Here is a 24,499-nt window from a genome sequence, read left to right as displayed (position 1 = left end):
TACATAAAATAATAAATTACTGTTCTTGTCAGTTTCTCTATTGAGGCGGTCAGGAAATTCTTTGGGAGGTTACTATAGAGGATAATGCAGGTAAAATTCATTCATTTGCTGACCTCTCCTGAAACTCCTGGGTTGTACTTGAACTGATAAATGTAACAAATTCACCCTCCTTTGCGTTCTGAATAATTTCTGTAACTAAATTACCTCAGCCCTAATTCTAATTAAGTGGGGAGAATTCTGAGAACAGGCTGAAACTGTAATAAATTGGTGTTTAAAATATTTAAAATGTTTGAATCCTAATCATAAATTAAAATTTTCATAAGTTTAGCTTGTGAAATTATTTTTGCTGATTAAAGTTCACTTTGTGATAAAATGACTCCCTTCATGTTCAATATTTTGCTCATCAAAGGACATATGATTTGTAAGTCTGGAGTAGAAATGAGGTCTGGGGATGATCCTGCGTTAACTCTAACGCAGTTTATGATCATTCATTAACTGTTGTAACATAAAAATTCTGTCTCATAAGTGTTGTCAAAGCCTGAAGTACTTGGCATTCCTCTACCAAAATTACCATTATTGTCTATAAGTATCAGCTATAAAAACAAAGTAATCTTTCTATTATCAGTCTCATACCAAAATTACCATTATTGTCTATAAGTATCAGCTATAAAAACAAAGTAATCTTTCTATTATCAGTCTCATTGGCATTATTTCTCTTGGTACTCATTTACTGTCATGATTTACTGCTCTCTGTGTGCTGATGACTTCCACATTTTTATCTCCAACTCAGACTTCTTTTCTGAGCTCTCAGGCTGTATGTCTAATCTCCTCCACAGTATCTTGGCTTTTTTAGCTCAATATCTTTGGCTCAATATCTTAGTTACATAGAGAACAGAAAGAAAGAAAATGAAGTTGCTCAGTCATGTCTGACTCTTTGCGACCCCATGGAGTGTAGCCTACCAGGTTTCTCCATCCATGGGATTTTCCAGGCAAGAATACTGGAGTGGGTTGCCATTTCCTTCTCCAGGGGATCTTCCTGAGCCAGGGATTGAACCCAGGTCTCCCACATTGTAAGCAGACGCTTTTATAGTCTGAGCCACCAGGGAAGTCACTCAGAAAGGTCTCAGTAAATGTCTGTTCTGGTCACCTTCAGTGACCCACATCATACTGACCGTCAGTACTACTGCTTCTGCCACAACCTGGCACCGATTCTTCCTAACTCCCTCTGCCCAACTCTGTGAATTTGTCTACATCCTGTTAAGTCTGCTTCTTAACCCATATCGATTATAAACTGAATTAATGTAATAGCCTCCTAACAAGTCCACTTCATCCACTCTTTGCCACTGGAAACTGGTCTTCATTTGGAAGCCAGCATGGTCTTAAAACAAATTTGATCACCACCCGCCCCTCCCGGCATTGATACCTTTTAGTGGCATTCCCTGGAGCCTCAGATGGTAAAAAAAAAATCCTACAGTGCGGGAGACCTAGGTTTAATCCCTGGGTTGGGAAGATCCCCTGGAAGAGGACATGGTTACCTACTCCAGTATTCTTGCCTGGAGAATCCCCATGGACAGAGGAGACTGGCGAGCTACACAGTTCTTAGGGTCCCAAAGAATTGGACATGACTCAGCGGCTAAGCACAGTACAACACACAGCTCTGCAGATGATGGTTAATCACCATAACAGGATGTGAAGGGAGGATTTGAAGATCAGAGAAGTTTATGGGAGCTCTTTAATATGCTTGATAATTCTAAGAATAAAAACTAGCACCTTTTCACATGGAACATAATGTGAATCTTTTAACATTTTATCTAACATGCAATTTTAGCATAGGAGGCCTTTAAAAGAGAAAAGGGTAGTATATTTCAAACAGCACTATGGCATAATATGTAGAATTTGAACATTATCAGATTGTCGTTGACTATGTCATTCATTATTTTAAATGGATAACCATAGTAAATTTCATTATATGAGCTTCACTGCTCATTTATATTCTAAACTCCTTTTGTGTGTTGATTTAATGTTGCTCAAAATGAATTCTTTATTACCACAATTCTTCCAAGTAATTTTCCGCTGTCAGATCTTTCATGAATGTGTTCCTATATTTAAATTTGATATTTGGGTCTACAGATGTGATATGAAAAGGGATTATTGCATAATATTTTCTTGTTGACATTAAAACTTGTTGAAATATTATAGAAATCATTATCTTCTCTCCCTCCTCTACTCTTTTTGCTGTCATAGATTTTCATGATAAAATATCTATGTTTAAGTCCCGCCCACCATAATAGGTGCTGGTTCCCCTGGTGAAGTCTCAGTTGTCCTGAACCAGAATACCAGCCTTGAATGCCGGGTGAAAGGCACCCCCTTTCCTGTTATTCGCTGGTTAAAAGATGGCAAGTGAGTATTTTTTCTATATTTGTTGCAAGAGTCCAGCTGTTTGTAAATAGATGTGGATTTTCTCCCTCTTAATTATCTTACCACCTAGAGTGTTTTAAGTGAACATGAAGGAAAAGCAATATTCAAAAATAGTCTCAAATTTATGAATTATAAGATGCTTTATAAATGCTAGGAATTTATTTTAGAGACATGGAGAAATTCAATTTGTTATACACTGAATATATGCAAGGGCTTTCCTGATAGCTCAGTTGGTAAAGAATCCGCCTGCAAGGCAGGAGCGCCCGGTTCGATTCCTGGGTCGGGAAGATCCCCTGCAAGAGGGCATGGTAACCCACCCCAGTATTCTTGCCTGGAGAATCCCAATGGACAAAGGAGCCTGGCAGGCTACAGTCCATAGGGTTGCAAAGAGTTGAACACAACTGAAGCAACTAAGCACAAATATACACAAAGAGCAACAAATGAAAAAATACAAGATCCAAATAAAGAACTAATCTTGTGTTTACATGGAATTTTGTGCATTATTAAAAAATGAAATTTGCTTATAACATCAAGATAAATACTTAAGCTAGTTTACTATATGGGCAAAAAGAACACCCCCTAAAGAGCAATTAAATGTTCCCCAGACTTCAAGTTCAAGGGCTGCTGAGGTTTGCCCACATTGATAATAGGTGCAATGATTTGTATTGCTCATGAGAGCTTATTTATTACAGCACGGTCATAGTTTGTGTATTTTTACAATTTCTGAAAGTAGGTGTCTAAGACTTAAGTAGCAAAAGGTAAAGATTTGCAGTGTATGAAACAAAGGATTGTATAAAATGTTTTTATATGTCAAGAAAGACAACATAGGAAAATGTATGGAGGGTATAAACAGGCAATTAGAAAGTTATATAGTTAAGTAATAAATGTTTTAAAAGATGTTCACCTTCAATAATTTGGAGAAGGTAAGCAAAAATAACGTGACTTTGTTTTTCATAGATCAGTTTGGCAAAAAAATAGAAGTTTGAAAAATATCAGTTGTTGTCTTATAGTTTGGTAGGTTAGGATATAATACTCTGATGGAACAAGGTATTAATAAATTAGTACTCTGAAAGCCAATTTCTTGATATCAGTTAAAATTTAAATGTTCATGTGCTCTAATACAGCAGTTATACTTCCATTGTCTAGGAAAGGGAAGTCAATTGTCTGTTCCACAGGAAGGCTTGTATGTTAATTCTCTCTGAAACAATGATGGCAGAAAGGGAAAACTGCTTAAAGCTTGATCTTGGGAGAATGGATAGGTGACATACAGCATTGTCATATTGTGAAACACTGAACAGCAATTAAAAAGAAAATCAATATATAGGTACCAAAATTATCTCCGTAGCTATTGTCAAGTTAAAAGAAAAATAGAACAATAATACAATGCCATTTATGTATAACAACTTGAGATTCCTTTAGCAACACGTTTATGAGTGAAAAGGTTTAGAAAAATCTGTGAAAGAACACAAACTGACAATGTTAAGAGGAAAGACTCACGTTGGGGCAATAAACCAAGAAGACCTTTCCTTATTATAATGCTTTTTTTGTTTCAATTTTTATGAAACTTGCATAGTGATCAATCAGTGAAAGTTTTAAAGTTGCTTAAATTTGAGTAGCATTATCAAGTATTCCACTTCTTTAAACAGAATACATTAAAGTAAGGAACTTGATTCTGTCAGTTTTAGGGAACTTCAAACAAAGTGTCATACCAAGGAATAGTAAGGGATGCTGCCGCAGAAAATTTAATGTGTTTTCTTTAATCTTGTAGTCTTAGTAGTGACTTTAATCTTGTAGTCTTAATAGTGACTGCATTCATTTATCATGTGGCAAATTCCCTGCAGCTTTTTAAAAACCAGATATAGGTCTTCCTGAAAGAATATCAATGGGATTTTAAAGGTATGACTCTTAAGATATCATAGACTTTAATAACCATGATGTTTTAAGTATTAAATAAAGCTGCTACCAAACGTAAAGCAGTCACATAATAGTAGTTGGTAAATGACTGAATAGTGGGAAAAGACTCCTTGGCAAATGTATATGAACTACCTTTGGGATAAATACCTTTCAGTATTAATGATTATGAAAGCATTCATATTTATTATAATACCTACTTATTAGGAAACTTGACCTCATTGTCTTTAGTTAGTAATAACTATATATTGTGAATATTTTTCCAGGTATTATAATATTAGTGTACAAGTAATATTGCTTGGCTTGAAGCTCCTATACACTTAAATTTTCCACCATCATTCAGAAAAGAAAAACTATCTATATAAATTTAAAAAGGAGAGGGGGTGGTGAATGAATGAAATAAAATATTTTATTATTACTGTTCAACAATTTAAGTTTAAAAGGAAGAATCTTTCATCTCAAAGTGATAATTAACTTTCATTAATAACATGATTTAATAATCCCACTCTTCTGAACAGGAGTACTTAATCATATCATTGCATTTTTTAGATTCCTACTAAAAAATTCAACTTTGATCTATTTTGTTTTTAAACTCATACAACTTAATGATTTCTGTTGTGATTAATAAAACAGAAAATGTTTAGGAAAATGAAAATGGATCCATAGAATAAAATTGTATTTTTTTCTAGGCCTTTATTTTTGGGAGACCCTAATATTGAAATTCTAGACAGAGGACAAGTTTTACATTTAAAGAATGCACGAAGAAGTGACAAGGGACGCTACCAGTGTTCTGTGTCCAATGCAGCTGGCAAACAAGCCAAGGATATAAAACTGACAATCTATAGTAAGTGTGACTTTCTTATGCTTTCTACTATTATTATAGTTCTCATTATACATTGAAAATCAGGGTTGACTCTGTTAACTGCTCTTTTATTCAATGCAAAATAATTTTAAATGGTACTTCAAGGGAAAAAGCCTATCTTCTTCTGGTTTAAGCTAGAACATTGTATCCAATTTTAATGCATTTTATCATTGAGTTTGTATTTCTTCAGGGTCTAGTGATTTTCATATGATCTCACTTAAGAGGTCAGGTATTCCCTTATTTGTTAGTGTAAGATAAGTTAAATGTCTGTGTACCTAGAGAGGTTTTTAAAGAGCTCTAAAAAGAGTAGAGGTGCATGAAATAAAATGAAGTTGATCTTATGCAACCAAGTCAGTTATTCTATTTTCATTCTATCTTGGCCTTTCTTCAGACCGCATGGTAATAATTTAAATATTTTAAGCAGTGCTGTTATTTTCTTTCAGTTAAGTCCCCATCAGAGGTATGTAGCCCTTGTTTCACTAAAACTTTCAATATCCTCTGAGGAAGATGACCGCTAAAGTCATTTTATTTTTATGCCAGGAGCCATGGAAGGTATTTGATTATTCTGTTGCAGGCACAAAGAATTACACCATAGAAAGGAGTAGAACTCATCAGGTCAGTCATGCTTATTGGTGGCTCTGCTCCCTGCACTGTCTTCTTTCTGTAGCATATGACACTCAGGCGAAGTTCAGATGCCTCAGAAACTTGTGCAGGATCTTCCCAATCCAGAGCAATCCCAGAATGACTCTATTCCATTGTCCTAGTTTTCCTTAGAGCACCGATCACTGTTTGATAGTTTAATTGCTTAATTATGGGTTTATTTACTTATTTGCTGTTTCTCACCAAGGAGAGTAAACTTCAGAAGGACCTTGCTTTGCATGTTCTCTAATGTCTGATAGAATGCACACAGGCATACAGTAGCTCTCAAGAAATATTTGCTCAGTGAATAAATTGTCTAGTGACAAACTTTTCAGTAGGGTAACCATCAGCTAGAGTTGACTGCTGAGCACTGGAAATGTGGCTAGTTCAAATTGAGACAGGCTGTAAATATAAAATGTTGTGGAGTCACAAAGTTGTGTCTGACTCTTTTGCAACTGCATGGACTGTAGTCCGCCAGGCTCCTCTGCCCACCACGGGATTTCCCAGGCAGCAATACTGGAGTGGGTAGCCATTCCCTTCTCTAGGGAATCTTCCTGACACAGAGATCAAACTCACATGTCCTCCAGTGCGGGCAGATTCTTTACTGCTAAGCTACCAGGAAAGATCTCAAAGACAAACCTAATATGAAAATATAAAGGAAAATACTTAAGTAATAATTTTATCATCTGAAATGATATTTTAAATATATTGAACTAAGTAAAATGTGTCATTTTCATAGTTTTTAATGTGACTATTGGAAAATTTTAAATTATATATATGGTCATTGTATTTCTGTTGGACAGTGATTGTTTGGTCATCAATAAGAACTTGGGCTTCTGAGGTAAGCCCACTTGGGTTCAGATCCAACTTATGTCACTTACTAGCTTTGCAACTTTGAACAAATTGTTTAACCCCTCTGAGCTTCAGTTCCTCATTTCTAAAATGGGGATGATAATAGCACCTGGGCAGGAGGAGAAAGGGACGAGAGAGGATGAGATGGCTGGATGGCATCACCGACTGGATGGACTTGAGTTTGGGTGAACTCCGGGAGTTGGTGATGGACAGGGAGGCCTGGCGTGTTGCAGTTCATGGGGTCGAAAGAGTCGGACACGACTGAGCAACTGAACTGAACTGAACTGAACTAAATAATGAAATTGTAAGGATAAGTTGCTGGATACTTTACACGTATTGCCTGGCTTACAGTGAAACTTCAATAAATATGTATGGTTGTTGTTTAGTTGCTAAGTTGTGTCTAACTTTTATTATCTACTTACTATTCTATTGTCTTGCCGCTTGAAGTATATAGAATATAGCTTGATTTCTGTATAACCTCACTGAATTGCAGATCTCCTTTTTAATGTTAGTTGTCTTTATACAATGTTTGAATAGCTTTCTTGAATCAAAGATTTTACTTAATACAGGCTTTTAAATCATTTCTGTCTATAAATAGAAGCGTGTGGAAGAAATTAGTCTTGAATAGACATGTCCTCCAAAGCACAGTAATGTTACTGAAAAATTAGCTCTATAGGCATCCAAGTTAAACAGAAGTACTGTTGCTACCACTGGCCTCCTACCAGAACCAGGCTTTTAAACAATAGGTGCAATATCTCCCTTAAGCTCTTGAGTAGTCTTCTCTACATTGTTGTGTTGTTGCCAAAGTCTGTGATGAATACTTGTGGTGATTCAATGGGACTCCTACTTCCATAGGATTTGGATCCTTTCATTTCAGATCCTCTTGTTCATTCAGTATCATGCCCTCAGGCACAGAAGAGAGGACTCTGTAATGAATGATTAAACCTTCTGAGATTGTCAGAGATGAAAGGGGTTGTAACACTGAAATTTTAAGTATTATAATTCAGGAAATAATACCATTTCTTCTCAGGCAAGCTTGTCTACACCTCTGAGTGTGTAATCTTAAGCTTATTTTATTTCACTTGCGAAAATGTTTTTATTTATAAGAATAAATGAAACATATACCATACTTGGATGAACTGTGAGAAATGCTAATATAGATCTCAGGTTGAGAATGTGTTTCTCACCGCAGCTGATTCATTCATTTTCTTTATGTGAGGATAAAGCAGGTGGATCTGATGTACCTGAAAAGCAGAAATGCACATTTTGCCTGAATGAGGAAAGAAATGGAGAGAAAATATGAGTGAAAAATAAAAGATATGGGGGGAAATGAATGTGAAAAGGAAAAGGAAATAAATGAGCATTTAATAACCTATGGGGAGATTGTGCAAATTCATAGCTAGTAGTTTGAGGTGAAGATTTTTAACTTAATCATGCATAAGTTTCAGATCTGAGAATTTCCCCAAATGGTATAAAAGTTTTTGAGTGTATATACATGATACATTTTAATGTACAATGGATTCCAAACAGAAGTACAGGACTCAGAAAAGTATATGTGAATTAAATTGAAGCAGGAAGAAATATTTATCTGGGAAATTTAAACAGTAGATGGTATATTGTTCTGCTGTCAGCTAGAAATGTTTTTTGAGTAATTTTTCTCAATTCATAAATAAAAACTTTTTAAACAAACCCTTTTCAGTACAAGTGATATTCCTTTGTAAAACATTCATGGAGGGTAAGGGGTTGTTTGAACCTATGTTCTTGACTTCATTAAGGTATCATCCAACTAATTAGGCTAGCCAGTTTATTTAGACAATTTGAGCCATAAAATTGATATGCATTTCCAGATTAATGTCAATAGGCTGAAATTAAAATTTAAAGTCTGAGTAAATATTCTTTCTTAAGATTTAAAAATGGTAGCTTGAATTTATATTAACTAATTATTTATAGCAGAACTTGACAAACCTTTTTTATAAAGGGCAAGATGGTAAATAGGTAGATTTACCTATTGATGATTAGATTCAAAGAATTAAATATGATAGACAGAATGCCTGAAGAACTACGGACAGAGTTTCGTAACATTGTACAAGAGGCAGTGACCAAAACCATCCCAAGAAAAAGAAATGTAAGAAGGCAAAGTGGTTGTCTGAGGAGGCTTTACAAATAGCTGAGGAAATAAGAGAAGCTAAAAAGCAAGGGAAAAGGGGAAAGATATATGCAACTCAATGAACGCAGAGTTCCAAAGAATTTCAAGGAGAGATAAGAAGGTCCTCTTCAATAAACGGTGCAAAGAAATAGAGAAAAACAACAGAATGGCAAAGACTAGACATCTCTCCAAGAAAATTTCATGTAAGAATGTGCACAACAAATGATAGAAACAGTAAGGACCTATCAGAGGCAGAAGCGATTAAGAAGAGCTGGCAAGAATGCACAGAAGAACTATACAAAAAAAAAGTCTTAATGACTGGGATAACCATGATGATATGGTCACTCACCTAGAGCCAGACATCCTGGAGTGTGAAGTCAAGTGGGCCTTAGGAAACATCACTATGAACAAAGCTAGTGAGGGGTGATGGAATTCCAGCTGAGCTGTTTCAAATCCTAAAAGATGATGCTGTTAAACTTTTGCATTCCATATTCCAGCAAATTTGGAAAACTCAGCAATGGCCACAGGACTGGAAAAGGTCAGTTTTCATCCCGATAGCAAAGAAGAGCAGTGCTAAAGAATCTTCATACTACCATGCAATTGCATTCATTTTCCATGCTAGTAGGATTATGCTCAAAATCCCTCAAGCTGGGCCTAAGCATTACTTGAATTGAGAACGTCTAGATGTACCAGCTGGGTTTAGAAAAGGCAGAGAAACTCGAGATCAAATTGCCAACATTCGTTGGATCATAGAGAAAGCAAGGAAATTCCAGAGAAATATCTACATCTGCTTCATCAACTATGCTAAAGCCTTTGACTGTGTGGATCACAGCGAACTGTGGAAAATTCTTAAAGAGATGGGAATACCAGACCACCTTACCTGCCTCGTGAGAAATCTATATGCAGGTCAAGAAGCAATAGTTAGAACCTTATTTATAACAACTAACTGGTTCAAAACTGGGAAAGGATTATGTCAAGGCTGTAAATTGTCACCTTGTTTATTTTACTTATATGCAAAGTACATCATGCAAAATGCCAAGCCGAATGAATTACAAGCAAAGACGTTACTTTGCCAACAATGGTCCATATAGTCAAAGCTATATTCTTTTCAGTAGTCATGTATGGTTGTGAGAGTTGGACCATAAAGAAGGCTGAGCACTGAAGAATTGATGCTTTCAAATTGTGGTGCTAGAGAAGACTCTTAAGAGTCCCTTGGACTGCAGGGAGTTTGAACCAGTCAGTCCTAAAGGAAATCGATCAACCCTGGATACTCATTGGAAAGACTGAGCTCCAATACTTTGGCCACCTGATATGAACAGCTGACTCATTGGAAAAGAGCCTGATGCTGGGAAAGATAGAAGGCAAAAGGAGAAGAGGGCAGCAGAGGATGAGATCTTTATATAGCATCAGTGACTCAGTGGACATGAACTTGGGCAAACTCCAGGAGATAGTGAGGGACAAGGAGGCCTGGCGTGCTGCAGTCCACGGGGTTGCAGTCAGACACAACTGAGCGACTGAACAACAACAAAGTTGGAAAATATTTTAGGTTTTTCAGACTGTGAGAAAATCAATGATATTATGTAGGTATTTACATAAAAAATAGAAATAAATATCTACCAATTGTTTGGTATTCTGTCTGGTAATTATAAAAATTGTAAAATATGTTGTAATACAAGTCTACTAAAGAGAATGGAGTTCCTTTGGAAGGATAACATTTTAATGAGAGTTCAAAGTTAATGATTACTATCACCAAAGTTGAATTCAGATGTTCATCTGTTAATACTTTAATGAGATTTTATGTATTTCGTCTTTGAAAATGTCTTTTCATGGAAATAGATATTCAAATACTAATGTCATTTCACAAACATGATTTAATTGATTATATTCATTACTTGAAAGGCATTTGTAGAATTCTGTTATATTCTCTCAATATTTGACTTTCACCCTCCTATTCTGCTAACCAGCTAATCAATTACAATTGAGGGTTAGATGGAAGGACCTCGTTTTCAGAGGTATATGAACTTTAAATGTGGAAGGTTATTCTGCATTTGCATCAAAGTCTGACAAATGTTATTGAAACTGAATGTTGAGTTCAGAAGATATATTCATTGCAAATTTGTAGGGAAATCAAGATCTAAGTTTTGTTTGACAGAGTGGAAAATTCATAGAGCCACTTGTGATTACTTATGATTCAAACAACAGAATGACTATCAGCAATATAGATTTTATATTTAAGAGCTGATTTTGTTGGATAATTTTAGGTTGAATTTATTAAGAAACATTGTCACGTTTGTAGTAAAACTAAGTTCCACAGCCATTCAACAGGCAATAATGGTGTTTGAGAACAATTCTCATTCAAAGAAAATTCAGTCTTAGTACTAAGCTCAAAAAATTAAAATGTAACTTTTCCACCATTAAGACATTAAACTGCTATAAGTTAGGATAATTCAGTATATTCACCTTTTAATTCTGACAAAAATTCATGGAACTGATGGTATTTAAGTTCATAAGAGCGAGTAAGATACACCAAGGACAGTACTGGCTCAATAACTCATGAATGTTTTACACAAGTGCTTGCTGATTAATACTACAAAGAATAAAGATAGACTTTTAAAACCTTACATTTTAATAAGCCTTGTAAATTTCTCTAATAACCTTAGTAAATTTCTCTAAACTAATGGTATTTTTTATCACTGTCAGTTATAGCACATCTTAACAGATTCCACTTCAGACTGTAATCAATTAATGTTTTTTCAACTTCTTTGAAACTATTTTTATCTGCAGTTCCATGCAGGCTATTCTTAGGGGCCAATTCTTCAGTATATTCAAACATGGCATTGACTCATCAAATAAAAGACAACGAAGCAGTATCAACAACATCTGTCAATGTGTTAAGAGCCAAGAATATTGTTCAGAAAAGTCCCTTTAAATAAAATTATTAATGTTGTCAACGTTCTCAACTCTTCAAGCAATTATTCCTATGGAAAATCTAATAGTCTTAAACAAACTGATTAGACACAGTTCTTTGCTAATGCAATCATTCTTGATTTATTATACTTAAATCACTCTTAAATTAAAGGCTTTCCTTCCTTGGCTAACAAATGAGCCACTAAGAAGCTTAAATTATAGGCTCATTTTGACTTTTTATCTTTGTGAAGAAATTCTGCTTAAGGAAACATTCCATTTTTTTAATTAATTTATCTGTTATCTTTCTTTGAGTGGGAAATATTGTGATGACTGCTTAGTCTTGTAAAGTTAGTATACACTGATTTTAATAACACTATATTTTTTCAAAACAGCTATACTGTTATTAAAAAATAAATTGAGTGCTTTTCCATTGAACTTAAGAACAGAATAATCTACAATGTGCTGCGCTTTAAAAATGTTACATTTTTTTTTAAAATTTTATTTTATTTTTAAACTTTACATAATTGTAAAAGCCCATTTTTCTCTCTTTTATTTTCAATGTTTTGATGTAAGGCATATGCACTGGTAATAAAGATAAAATAAAATATCATGGTATGGTGATATTTGTGGCACTTCAAATGCTATTGGGTTATAACTGTGTCACTGAAATTTATGGTGAGCTGAACAACAGTGAGAAGCAGTGAGAGCACCATATTTGGTATTTATTGCAATAATTTAACTTGGTCGTTGTAGAAGTAAAAGTAGCCATAGACAGTACCCAAGCAAATGAACATGACTATTCCAATAAAACTTAATGGGCATTGAAGTTGGAATTTCATATAATTTTTACATGTCACAAAATATTATTATTTTGCTTTTTTTCCAGTTGTTTAAAAATGTAAAATCTACACTTGGTTCAGCATCTCCATGCTTGGCTTGTGAGCTGCTGCCCTGATCTGTATAGTAAATTACTTTATAGAAAAATTCTTCTACCATCAAATTCACCTCACAGTGCAGGAATACATCTGAGATATTGCATGTTTGGTTCCAGACCACCACAATAAATATGGCAATAAAGTGAGTCACACACTTTTTTTTTTTAGTTTCCCTGTCTATTAGATGTACAAAAGTATTATGTCTTAAAACTTAATTTTAAAAAATAGTTTATTGCTAAAAAATACTATCATCTGAGTCTTTAGCAAGTTATAGTAGTCACATTAAAATCACTGATCAAAGCTCTCCACAACAAATATAATAAAAATGAAAAGGCTTGAAACACTGATAGAACTACCAAAATGTGATGGAGATGGCAAGTAAGCAAATGCTTTTGGAAAAATAGTACCAGTACACTTACTCAATGCAGGGTTGCCACAGACCTTCAGTTTGTGAAAAATACAATGTCTGCAAAGGACGGTAAGTCAAAGTGCAATCAAACGAGGGATGCCTGGATACTAGATCTTGCCTTCATTTATGTGTGAGAAAAAATGTGTATGTGAATGTTTGTCACTATAAACTGGTTCTAAGAACAATTACCAGAAAACATTAAGGAATTTCACATAGATTCAGATATTGTTTTCTAATATTCTTTTCCGCTAAAAAGAACCAGAGCTTCTAGGAGAAATAGTTACTTCTAGGGCTGTGGCAGGGAAAATATAGATGAGCCTGGAGCCTGTAGTAGGAGCAGGAAACAAGAAAGTACTAAAATAATGTGATGTGTGTCAAAGGGGCTTAGGTAGGGTCAATTGGAATTGTTCTCAGTGGCCATAACTGGAAAAATTTGAACAATAAAATAATGTAGTGTTGGATTTTACTCAAAGTATAATAAGTCTCCATGAGTCTATATTGATAGAAATAGATAAAGTGGGGATGAGAGACAAATCTCCCATACAGAGAATTCCAAAAAAATTATGTAGGTAGTCTCCCCCTCTCAAGGAAGTAGAACATAGCTCCCCACCCAATACCTGTGGGCTGGGAAGAGTGATTCTTTTCCAAAGGGCAAAGAGACTTAACTTTCCAGTGGAGAAACATAGCAAACTCTACCTAAACCAGATGATGAAGGTCAACATCATCGGTGATATGCCATATCACTGATGGCATATTGATGGCATATTGATGGTGTGTACCCTTGATACAGTTGATGAGAATGGCACTCTACCTCTGTGATTGTGCTTCCAAAACTCATAACTTTCGTCCCATAAGAAAAATATTCTACCATAAAAGTTTATGTAGAAAAAATAAGACACTCAAATTCAGGCACATGCCATTTGATTTCTCTTAAACTTTTGGAATGATAGCAGAATCTTGACATGATTGTGTTCAGAGTATATAGCAGGGCTTGAGCCAGTGGCGTTGTTTTTCCAGCAGCACAGTCCTCATGTGGTGTGAGAGGCCAGGCATGTGGCTGCTGAATTATGGAAGATACACATGCAACCAATTAGATGAATATAGTTTAGTGAATGAACTCTCTGTGGTTCGAAAAAAAAAAAAAAAATATAAGCAAAAGTTAGATTCTACAGTTCTTACCAGTAGCTGGGTTCTAAAAGCACTTAGACCTTTTGTATTTCCAGGGGAAAGGGCATGCAGTTGTACCTCATCTGACATTTTTGCTCTCTTGGCCTGATTTCAAACTTACTGTATTTACTTTAAGTGGGATTTATTTTTGTTCTGCTTTGTTTGTTAAACATGACTTTCTTAGTTACAGTAACATGATCTATTGGACTTAAATGAACCCCTGAAATGAAAACTGAGTTTCTACTTTTACTGAAATCTGACTCCCAAAAGGAGGGTGATGAAGATTGTTTTGACAAGACAGGCAACTGATTGTTGTTATTATCATTTAGTTGCTAAGTTGTATCTGACTCTTTGCAACCTCCTGGACTGTAGCCCGCCAGGCTGCTCTGTCCATGGGATTCTCCAGGCAAGACTACTGGAGTGAGTTGCCATTTCCTACTCCAGGGGATCTTCCAGACTCAGGGATGGATCCTGCATCTCCTGCATTTGCAGGCAGGTTCTTTACCACTGAGCCACCAGGGAATCCCCAGGCAACTAATTATTGGTAGATAAATCACAGACTTCCTAATTGTCTTTAATTCATATTTATTTTACTGCATTATTTAAACATCTGGAGCATTCATTTGAGACTTTTATGCAGATGCTAAAACTTAGAAGGCTTGTTTGTGTTCTGAAATCCTTTGTAGTTCCACCTAGTATTAAAGGAGGGAATGTCACCACAGAAGTGTCAGCTTTGATCAACAGCATAATTAAACTGGAATGTGAAACACGAGGACTTCCGATGCCTGCTATTACTTGGTATAAGGATGGCCAGCCAGTCATATCCAGCTCACAAGCACTTTATGTTGAAAAAGGACAATTTCTTCATATTCCTCGAGCACAGGTCTCTGATTCAGCAGCATATAAGTGTCTAGTAACCAATGTTGCTGGAACTGCTGAAAAATCATTCCATGTGGACGTCTATGGTAAGGAAAACATGTATGTTTTTATTATGTGCTTTCTGCCTATGCTTCCTAATACACCGACATCCAGTTTGTTCACTGATAAATCCCTGCTGGTTTGTGTTGTCTTCTATATTCATGGATTGAAATTGGAAGAATTTGTCCCATGATTTGGAAAAAAGTTTTAAGAAACTAAGGTTAGTAAGAAGTGATCATTCATTCAGTCAATCATTTGCCTTTGGCTCCTAGGAATCTAGACCATTTGATTTTTATGGAGAAGGTAAAGTAGTTCTTAGGACTAAGATCATTCTCTCTAGTTTGTCCTTTGTAAACCAGACATGGTATATAGAGTAACCCACAATATTTAGAACAGTAGGTAAGCAGAACCAAGAAATTCTTTCCTCAGTAGCTTAGTGGGGGAGGGACATGACTATAGTTTGACTATAGTTCCTATAGTCAACCTGTGTGAGTGAAAAGAAAAATCCCCTTTATTTCATTAGGATTCCAAAGAATTGCCTGAAATATTGCTTTTTTCTGCCTCTAGTTCCTCCAGTGATTGAAGGTGACCTGGCTGAGCCTCTGAATAAGCAAGTGAAAGTTGCTCATTCACTGACCCTGGAGTGTAAAGCTGCTGGCAACCCTCCTCCAGTTTTAACCTGGTTGAAAGACGGTGTACCTGTGAAAGCCAGTGACAACATCCGCATAGAAGCTGGTGGGAAGAAACTAGAAATCACAAGTGCCCTAGAAGTCGATAGGGGACAGTATATATGTGTGGCTACGAGTGTGGCAGGAGAAAAGGAAATCAAATACGAAGTTGATGTCTTAGGTAAATGAGAAGGCCACCCCCTGTATTCTCGTATTCATAGCACAACCTGCCTTGTTTATGAAATGCTTTTGTGTTCGTGAAATAATCAAACAGTCTTAGAGAAGGTTTAGTTATCTCTTCAGCTCTGGACTACATATTACTGAATGGTGGATTGACCACCAGAGTCCCAAGATCTAAAAACCCACCTAAATCTTCCACTTATTCTGATAAGTACACTTTTAAATATATAGATGCATTTTTACATCTGTGACAATATCTGACTGCAGTGAGTGACAGCACAGTCTCTCACTGTGACCATGAGTAACATTTTTACATCTGTGACAGGATCTGTGCATTGAGTGACAACATGTCATGAACACTGCTAAACAAGAAACAGTCTGTGGACCTTGGGAAGTCATCATGTAGCTTGAGTCTCTCTTTCTTTATGAATTGAAACTTTCAATGCAGGCCCAATTTTTGAGGTTCCCTTATCTTATTCTTATGACAATAAACAACATAAGATATGAATCAACTATGTTCTCATAGCATCTGCAGTGCCATAGTGCTAGATCAGCTGAGAAAAATTCACAGTGTGTCAAAAGTATATTTATTGACCCTGGCAAATGCATATTGTAAAATGTATCTCAGAGTCCATTTCAAGTATCCTTCATGTACCAAATGACTGTGATACTTAACAGCCTTCTAAAGAACAACTTAGTGTTATTGCTTAATGGGATACTATATTTTCTCCTGTATACATTTCTTTGTATGTTTCATCCCTCTTTTTTTCTAGTGCCACCAGCTATAGAAGGAGGAGATGAAACGTCTTACTTCATTGTAATGGTCAATAACTTGCTGGAACTAGATTGTCAAGTGACAGGTTCTCCTCCACCAACTATCATGTAAGGGCTTTGGTATGTCTTCTAAATACCTCCCACTTTTTTATTTGAGAGTTTTAGAGCTATTTTGAAAGAGGTTCTATGTCACTAAAAAGTGATTGTATAAAGGTATACTGATTATATACCTCTTTTATTAAGATGTATTCTCTAATTGAGTTGGCCAAAGATTCATTTGGCAGAAGAAAGCTGAATCAGCTTTTTGGCTAACTCAATGCAAGGTAACTTTTATCTGATACTCACAGGGCCCATAAATCTGCTCCATTAGAGGGATTCATTATACGCTCTTAAAAATTACATTTTTAGTTCATAGAAACAGAATATTAAGCACTATCTGTCAGATCTTCTTGAAGCACTGAGATGTTTAATGAACAACTAAATTTAGAACAGTGTACCAGAAATATTAGGGAAATAGAGGAACTTAACATGAATATATGACTACCAATTTTTTTTTTCTCATTCCTTCATTCACAAAGTATTTCTTGAATACTTACTTTTCATTTCCAAGGTGATATGGGATATGCAAACAACAGATGCTCAACTAGTTGTTGAAATAAAATAGCTCCACACGTGATAATGGGCTTCTCTAGTGCCTCAGACAGTAAAGAATCTGCTTGCAATGAGGGAGACCTGGGTTCGATCCCTGGGTTGGGAAGATCCCCTGGAGGAGGAAATGGCAACCCACTCCAGTATTCTTACCTGGAGAATCCCACGGACAGAGGAGCCTGGTGGGCTACAGCCCATGGGGTCGCAGAGTCGGACGTGACTGAGTGACTAAGCACACACACATGACTATAGACTAAATGGAAAGTGATAACTCATGATAAACTAAAACTTATAAGATACCATATGATTTTAGAGTTTTGTTTTACAAATGTTTTAGGATTGTGTGTGTTTTGCTGGTTAATGTTATCTAAACATTGGAAGTGAGAGACAGGTAGGAGCATTTGCCTCTTTCTGTAGCCTGGCATTAATAGAAAAATGAAGACCTGTACACATAGTTCTTTGGTTTCCTGCAATATGCCAACTTCTTTTTAAACTTTTTCTTTTCCTGATTTGCAGTTTATTTCCTAGAATGAGCAAATGGGAAATTAGGCAAGTACATAATTGAGAATATATATATCATGCTCTTCTGTGCTGTGCTAAGTCGCTTCAGTTGTATCTGACTCTTTGCGACCCTAAGTACTGTAGCCCGCCAGGCTCCTCTGTCCATGGGATTCTCCAGGCATGAATACTGGAGTGGGTTGCCATGCCTTTCTCCAGGGAGTCTTTGCAACTCAGGGATTGAATCCGTGTCTCTTATATCTACTACATTAGGCAGGCGGATTCTTCACCACTAGCGCCACTTGGGAAGCCCAAATATACGTGTACACATATATAAATATATGAGTCCAATATACATTAGTAAATGCAGTTTCTCCAAGATAGATAGAGTGGTTGGTTGATGACTTAGGAATGCAGTTATTTAAAGTATATCTCCAGACTTCTTTTTGCTCTGTTTCTGTAGGTGGCTGAAGGACGGCCAGCTCATTGATGAAAGAGATGGATTCAGGATCTTACTAAATGGACACAAACTGGTTATTGCCCAGGCTCAAGTGTCAGACACAGGCCTTTATCGGTGTGTAGCAACAAACACTGCTGGAGACCACAGGAAGGAATTTGAAGTAACTGTTCATGGTATGCTGAAGAAGGGACAGGAACATTTCACTGAAAATTCATTTATGCATCGTTTCAGTGTCTAATTCAGATTGTGACTCATTAATCTGGATAAATCTTGAATTGTGGAAAGTAGTACAAATTTGGATGTGAATTTGGATGAAAATTTGAGTTAAATAATGGAAAATTTTAAGGCACTTTACTAACACGGACGATTTAACCATTTGATAACCATGTGAATGAATTGAGATGGAGTTTAAATGGTAGGAGGTATATTCTACACAGCATGCAAGGGTCTGAGCAATGAGATCAAAGAAGATAGAAAAGATAGGTAGCAAATGTCAAGTAAATGGGGGTTATAAGCATTCAAGCTTTCAGCCAAAACAGAAGGGAGTGTGAATAAAGTCATTTTCAGAAATGGAGGCTGAAGGTATGATGCGGGATCCAGGGCACATAATTGCATCCTTAGAACTGGCATAATAGGGTTAGAATCATTAATGACAGCAGCAAACCTCTGCCAGGGTATTATGTATCTCATTTGCTAGTCGTCCTTGGGAAGGGAAGGACTGGAATAAGAAACTGGAGAGCCTTTGGAAGCTACAAGCAGAGGTTTCTATGAACATCAGTTTCATTCTTCCCAGGCAGACTGGTTTTTTCCCCACTTTTTCAATCCCATGATAGAATATAGCCAGTCCCGTTCCTCACTGTCAGTTCCAGTTCTTGAGGGAGGAAATCTGGCAAGCCCAGCTTAACTCAGATTACCATCCTGGATTTAATCAGCCCTGCTGGGGACAGATTCATGTGGTATAATTATGGGTACTGGAAACGCACTCTGATTTAATGAGGCAGTTCTGGAGAAATGGAAGGTCATAATACATTAGGAAAACAGACCAAAAGGTTGTAAGCCAAACATACATATGGATTGCAGTTGCTGTAAACACGCTTTACTTATTCTTTGGAGAATTAGAGATCCTACTTCAGAAATAAGTAACTCTAAAATTGCTAAAAATGATATATGAAGTGCATGGGTGAATTTATTTTGTTGTTTGTTATTTTGTCATCTTTTCCTTTCTAAATTTTAAACTTTCAAGTTCTGGATCTTTAAGTGTTGAGCCTACTGATTATGGTTTTTGTTCCCTCTCTCCCTCTGTCCCCTCCTCAACTTTCTTTTTTCTTCCTTCTTTCCTTCCTTCCTTCTCTTCTCTTTCCCTTAAATCTAGTTCCTCCAACAATCAAATCCTCAGGTCTTTCTGAGAGAGCTGTACTGAAGTACAAGCCCATCACCTTGCAGTGCACAGCTAATGGCATTCCGAATCCATCTATTACATGGTTGAAAGATGGACAGCCTGTCAACACTGCCCAAGGGAACCTCAAAGTAAGTATGAACATTATTATGTTGAAGATGAGAAAGCTATATAAAGAGCTGTCATATTCTCTTTTCTTAGTTATAGGTTTTCCTGTTGGACAGATTTTGCGGGAAATGCACTAAAATATTATGTGTTGGCCTTAGGCTTGTTTAGAATTTAGCTTAATATTTTGACTCGAAAAATGGAATTAAAGACTAATAACTTTAACAGTGATGTTGATTTTAACATGGTGGTCGTTATTTGTACTATCTCAACGTATGCCTGTTTTACGTGATAAAAAAAACCAGTGTCCCATAGATGAACAGTTTATCAGTACTAAGTCAGAGTATCAGAAATATGTTCACCTTTGACTAGGATTAAGGTGGAATTATAACTACATAAGCCTAGGTGAAATTTGTCTTGGAAAATATAGTTTAGTTTATAATCTTCAAGATGGCAGAGACCAGTCTCTATGAGTAAGTTCGTTTCTGTATCTTTCATACTGAGTATAAGTGAAGTGAAGTCGCTCAGTCGTGTCCGACTCTTTGCAATCCCATGGACTGTAGTCTACCAGGCTTCTCTGTCCATGGGATTTTCCAGGCAAGAGTACTGGAGTGGGGTGCCATTTCCTTCTCCAGGCATACTGAGTATAGTCCCTGGTATATAATTATAGTCAGTACATATTTGTTGAATTAAGAGATGAGTAGATTGTAAACTTCAGTGATTTAAATGATGCATTTAAAATAATAGATTTTGCTTCTAAGATCAGATTAATTGACTAAACGGGCTTGCACTTTGCTTGAGAGAAGTTTCGGTAATGAGGGATATGCAAAGTTCTTTTCCTGGCAGAAGTGATCTGTTCATTTATTATTCCTATTCCAAATCTAGTGGAATTAATCTCACACATTTTGTGCTAACAAAAGATTTAATACATATCCTTCTATCATAGTGCAGGTAAACAACTGCTTACCTGTGAGACAGATATTTATCAGATAATCATACAAAAGTATAATTGGAGATAGGGATGAGTAATTTTAAGAGAGAGTTTAGAGAGGTTTAAGAACAGATAATAAGAAATGCTGCCTTTGAGCCTGTGTGGTTTGCAACCCCTGGAGCTTCCCCGGTGTAATCTGAAACCACCCCCCTATTCAGAGGGGAAAGAGAGACCTCAGAAAGAGTCACAGCACTCTAGATTGGTAGCGGCAGATTTAATAAGCAAGGGAACTTACTTTCCAGGCTTGTCTTGAATGTCTGTAAGATGAGTACATCTCCTTACCTGCCTACCAAATCTTAAAACTTTATATAGAGGCCCTAACTAGGTTTAGTCGCATATCCGTTCAGATGGTCTCAACAGCACACTAATATCTCAAGGCTATATCCCTGGGCAGTGTCTAGCACTGGGGAGGCAGATGGAATGCACATTCCAAACATGAGAAGTTCAGGAGCCTCCAAATGCTTGAGTCCAGCTCACAGGTCATGCAGGCGGTCACATCCTCTCAACGACCTCTTCCAAAAGCATGAGGGTGATTTATGAAGAAAGTCTGTAAGCAGAAATCTGAAGAACATATGGAGTTAAATGGAAACATTAATAGAAGAGAGCTGAGTAGAATCTTTCAGAGAAGATGTTCGTGGGCAAACAAAGAGCAGTATGACACCTTTTGAGAACCTGAAAGCAAGCCATTGGCTTAGGGAAGTAAGAGCAAGGGAGAAATGATATTAGAGAAGATCAGAGGATGAGTGGAAAGTATTCGAGTAATATTAATGTTTTTATTTTCACTTTAAAGCAATGGGAGATTTTTGAACAGTTTTAAGAGAAAAATGTTTCTTTTGGGTGGAGGGAGGTGGGGAGGCAAGAATACTAGAGTGGGTTGCCATTCCTTTCTCCAGGAGATCTTCCTGACCCAGGGATTAAACCCAAGTCTCCCGCATTGTAGGCAGATGCTTTACTGTCTGAGCTACCAGGGAAATATTGGTAGCTCTTTCCAGGGAAAGAGCAATATTGCATAGGAACCTGGAATGTTAGGTCCATGAATCAAGGCAAATTGGAAGTGGTCAAACAGGAGATGACAAGAGTGAACGTTGACATTCTAGGAATCAGCGAACTGGAATGGGTGAATTTAACTCAGATGACCATTATATCTACTACTGTGGGCAGGAATCCCTTAAAAGAAATGGAGTAGCCATCATGGTCAACAAAAGAGCCCGAAATGCAGTACTTGGATGCAATCTCAAAAACAACAGAATGATCTCTGTCCGTTTCCAAGGCAAACCATTCAATATTACAGTAATCCAAGCCTATGCCCAACCAGAAACGCTGAAGAAGCTGAAGTTGAACGGTTCTATGAAGACCTACAAGACCTTTTAGAACTAACACCCAAAAAAGATGTCCTTTTCATTATAGGGGACTGGAATGCAAAAGTAGTAAGTCAAGAAAACACCTGGAGTAACAGGCAAATTTGGCCTTGGAATACGGAATGAAGTAGGGCAAAGGCTAATAGAGTTTTGCCAAGAGAACACACTGGTCATAGCAAACACCCTCTTCCAACAACACAAGAGAAGACTCTGCACATGGGCATCACCAGATGGGCAACACCAAAATCAGATTGATTATATTCTTTGCAGCCAAAGATGGAGAAGCTGTATACAGTCAGCAAAAACCAGACTGGGAGCTGACTGTGGCTCAGATCATGAACTCCTTATTGCCAAATTCAGACTGAAATTGAAGAAAGTAGGGAAAACCACTAGACCATTCAGGTATGCCCTAAATCAAATCCCTTATGATTATACAGTGGAAGTGAGAAATAGATTTAAGGGACTAAATCTGATAGATAGAGTGTCTGATGAACTATGGACTGAGGTTCATGACATTGTACAGGAGACAGGGATCAAGACCATCCCCAGGGAAAAGAAATGCAAAAAAGCAAAATGGCTGTCTGGGGAGGCCTTACAAAAAAACTGTAAAAAGAAGAGAAGCGAAAAGCGAAGGAGAAAAGGAAAGATATAAACATCTGAATGCAGAGTTCCAAAGAATAGCAAGAAGAGATAAGAAAGCCTTCCTCGGCAATCAATGCAAAGAAATAGAGGAAAACAACAGAATGGGAAAAACTAGAGATCTCTTCAAGAAAATTAGAGATACCAAAGGAACATTTCATGCAAAGATGGGCTCAATAAAGGACAGATGATATGGACCTAACAGAAGCAGAAGATATTAAGAAGAGGTGGCAAGAATACACAGAAGAACTGTACAAAAAAGATCTTCACAGTCCAGATAATCACAATGGTGTGATCACTCACCTAGAGCCAGCCATCCTGGAATGTGAAGTCAAGTGGGCCTTAGAAAGCATCACCACGAACAAAGCTATGGAGGTGATGGAATTCCAGTTGAGCTATTCCAAATCCTGAAAGATGATGCTGTGAAAGTGCTGCACTTAATATGCCAGCAAATTTGGAAAACTCAGCAGTGGCCACAGGACTGGAAAAGGTCAGTTTTCATTCCAATCCCAAAGAAAGGCAATGCCAAAGAATGCTCAAACTACTGCACAATTGCACTCATCTCACACGCTAGTAAAATAGTGCTCAAAATTCTCCAAGCCAGGCTTCAGCAATATGGGAACCGTGAACTTCCAGATGTTCAAGCTGGTTTTAGAAAAGGCAGAGGAACCAGAGATCAAATTGCCAACATCTGCTGGATCATGGAAAAAGCAAGAGAGTTCCAGAAAAACATTGATTTCTGCTTTATTGACTATGCCAAAGCCTTTGACTGTGTGGATCACAATAAACTGTGGAAAATTCTGAAAGAGATGGGAATACCAGATCACCTGACCTGCCTCTTGAGAAACCTATATGCAGGTCAGGAAGCAACAGTTAGAACTGGACATGGAACAACAGACTGGTTCCAAACAGGAAAAGGAGTGCGTCAAGGCTGTATGTTGTCACCCTGCTTATTTAACTTCTATGCAGAGTACATCATGAGAAATGCTGGACTGGAAGAAGCACAAGCTGGACTCAAGATTGCTGGGAGAAATATCAATAACCTCAGATATGCAGATGACACCACCCTTATGGCAGAAAGTGAAGAGGAACTCAAAAGCCTCTTGATGAAAGTGAAAGAGGAGAGTGAAAAAGTTGGCTTCAAGTTCAACATTCAGAAATCTAAGATCATGGCATCTGGTCCCATCACTTCATGAGAAATAGATGGGGAAACAGTGTCAGACTTTATTTTTTGGGGCTCCCAAATCACTACAGATGGTGATTGCAGCCATGAAATTAAAAGACGCTTACTCCTTGGAAGGAAAGTTATGACCAACCTAGATAGCATATTGAAGAGCAGAGACATTACTTTGCCAACAAAGGTCTGTCTAGTCAAGGCTATGGTTTTTCCAGTAGTCATCTATGGTATGGGTGTGAGAGTTGGACTGTGAAGAAAGCTGAGTGCCAAAGAATTGATGCTTTTGAACTGTGGTGTTGGAGAAGACTCTTGAGAGTCCCTTGGACTGCAGGGAGATCCAACCAGTCCCTTCTGAAGGAGATCAGCCCTGGGATTTCTTTGGAAGGAATGATGCTAAAGCTGAAACTCCAGTACTTTGGCCACCTCATGCAAAGAGTTGAC

The 24,499-nt window shown here is 37.0% G+C and overlaps 1 protein-coding gene across 7 annotated transcripts in view; it reads left to right on the top strand.

The window, feature by feature from the left end:
• HMCN1 (hemicentin 1) overlaps positions 1-24,499 on the top strand; it is a 537,476-nt gene that overhangs the window by 301,033 nt on the left and 211,944 nt on the right. For all 7 annotated transcript variants that reach the window (XR_015143096.1, XR_015143097.1, XR_015143098.1 and 4 more), the window contains 7 exons: positions 2,274-2,400; positions 5,019-5,173; positions 14,933-15,211; positions 15,732-16,013; positions 16,786-16,894; positions 18,396-18,565; positions 19,765-19,919. Coding sequence is in view for 4 of the 7 variants with exons in the window: in XM_086343341.1 (XP_086199467.1) it covers positions 2,274-2,400; positions 5,019-5,173; positions 14,933-15,211; positions 15,732-16,013; positions 16,786-16,894; positions 18,396-18,565; positions 19,765-19,919 (1,277 nt within the window). In the remaining 3 variants the exon portion in view is untranslated. The remainder of the gene's footprint in view (positions 1-2,273; positions 2,401-5,018; positions 5,174-14,932; positions 15,212-15,731; positions 16,014-16,785; positions 16,895-18,395; positions 18,566-19,764; positions 19,920-24,499) is intronic.

This window comes from Bos grunniens, chromosome 16 (assembly GCF_055505025.1).
Source record: "Bos grunniens cultivar Pamir isolate PY7600 chromosome 16, Bosgru_T2T1.0, whole genome shotgun sequence".
In the NCBI taxonomy this organism is placed as follows: Eukaryota; Metazoa; Chordata; class Mammalia; order Artiodactyla; family Bovidae; genus Bos; species Bos grunniens.
This window is presented reverse-complemented; position numbering and strand designations above follow the sequence as displayed.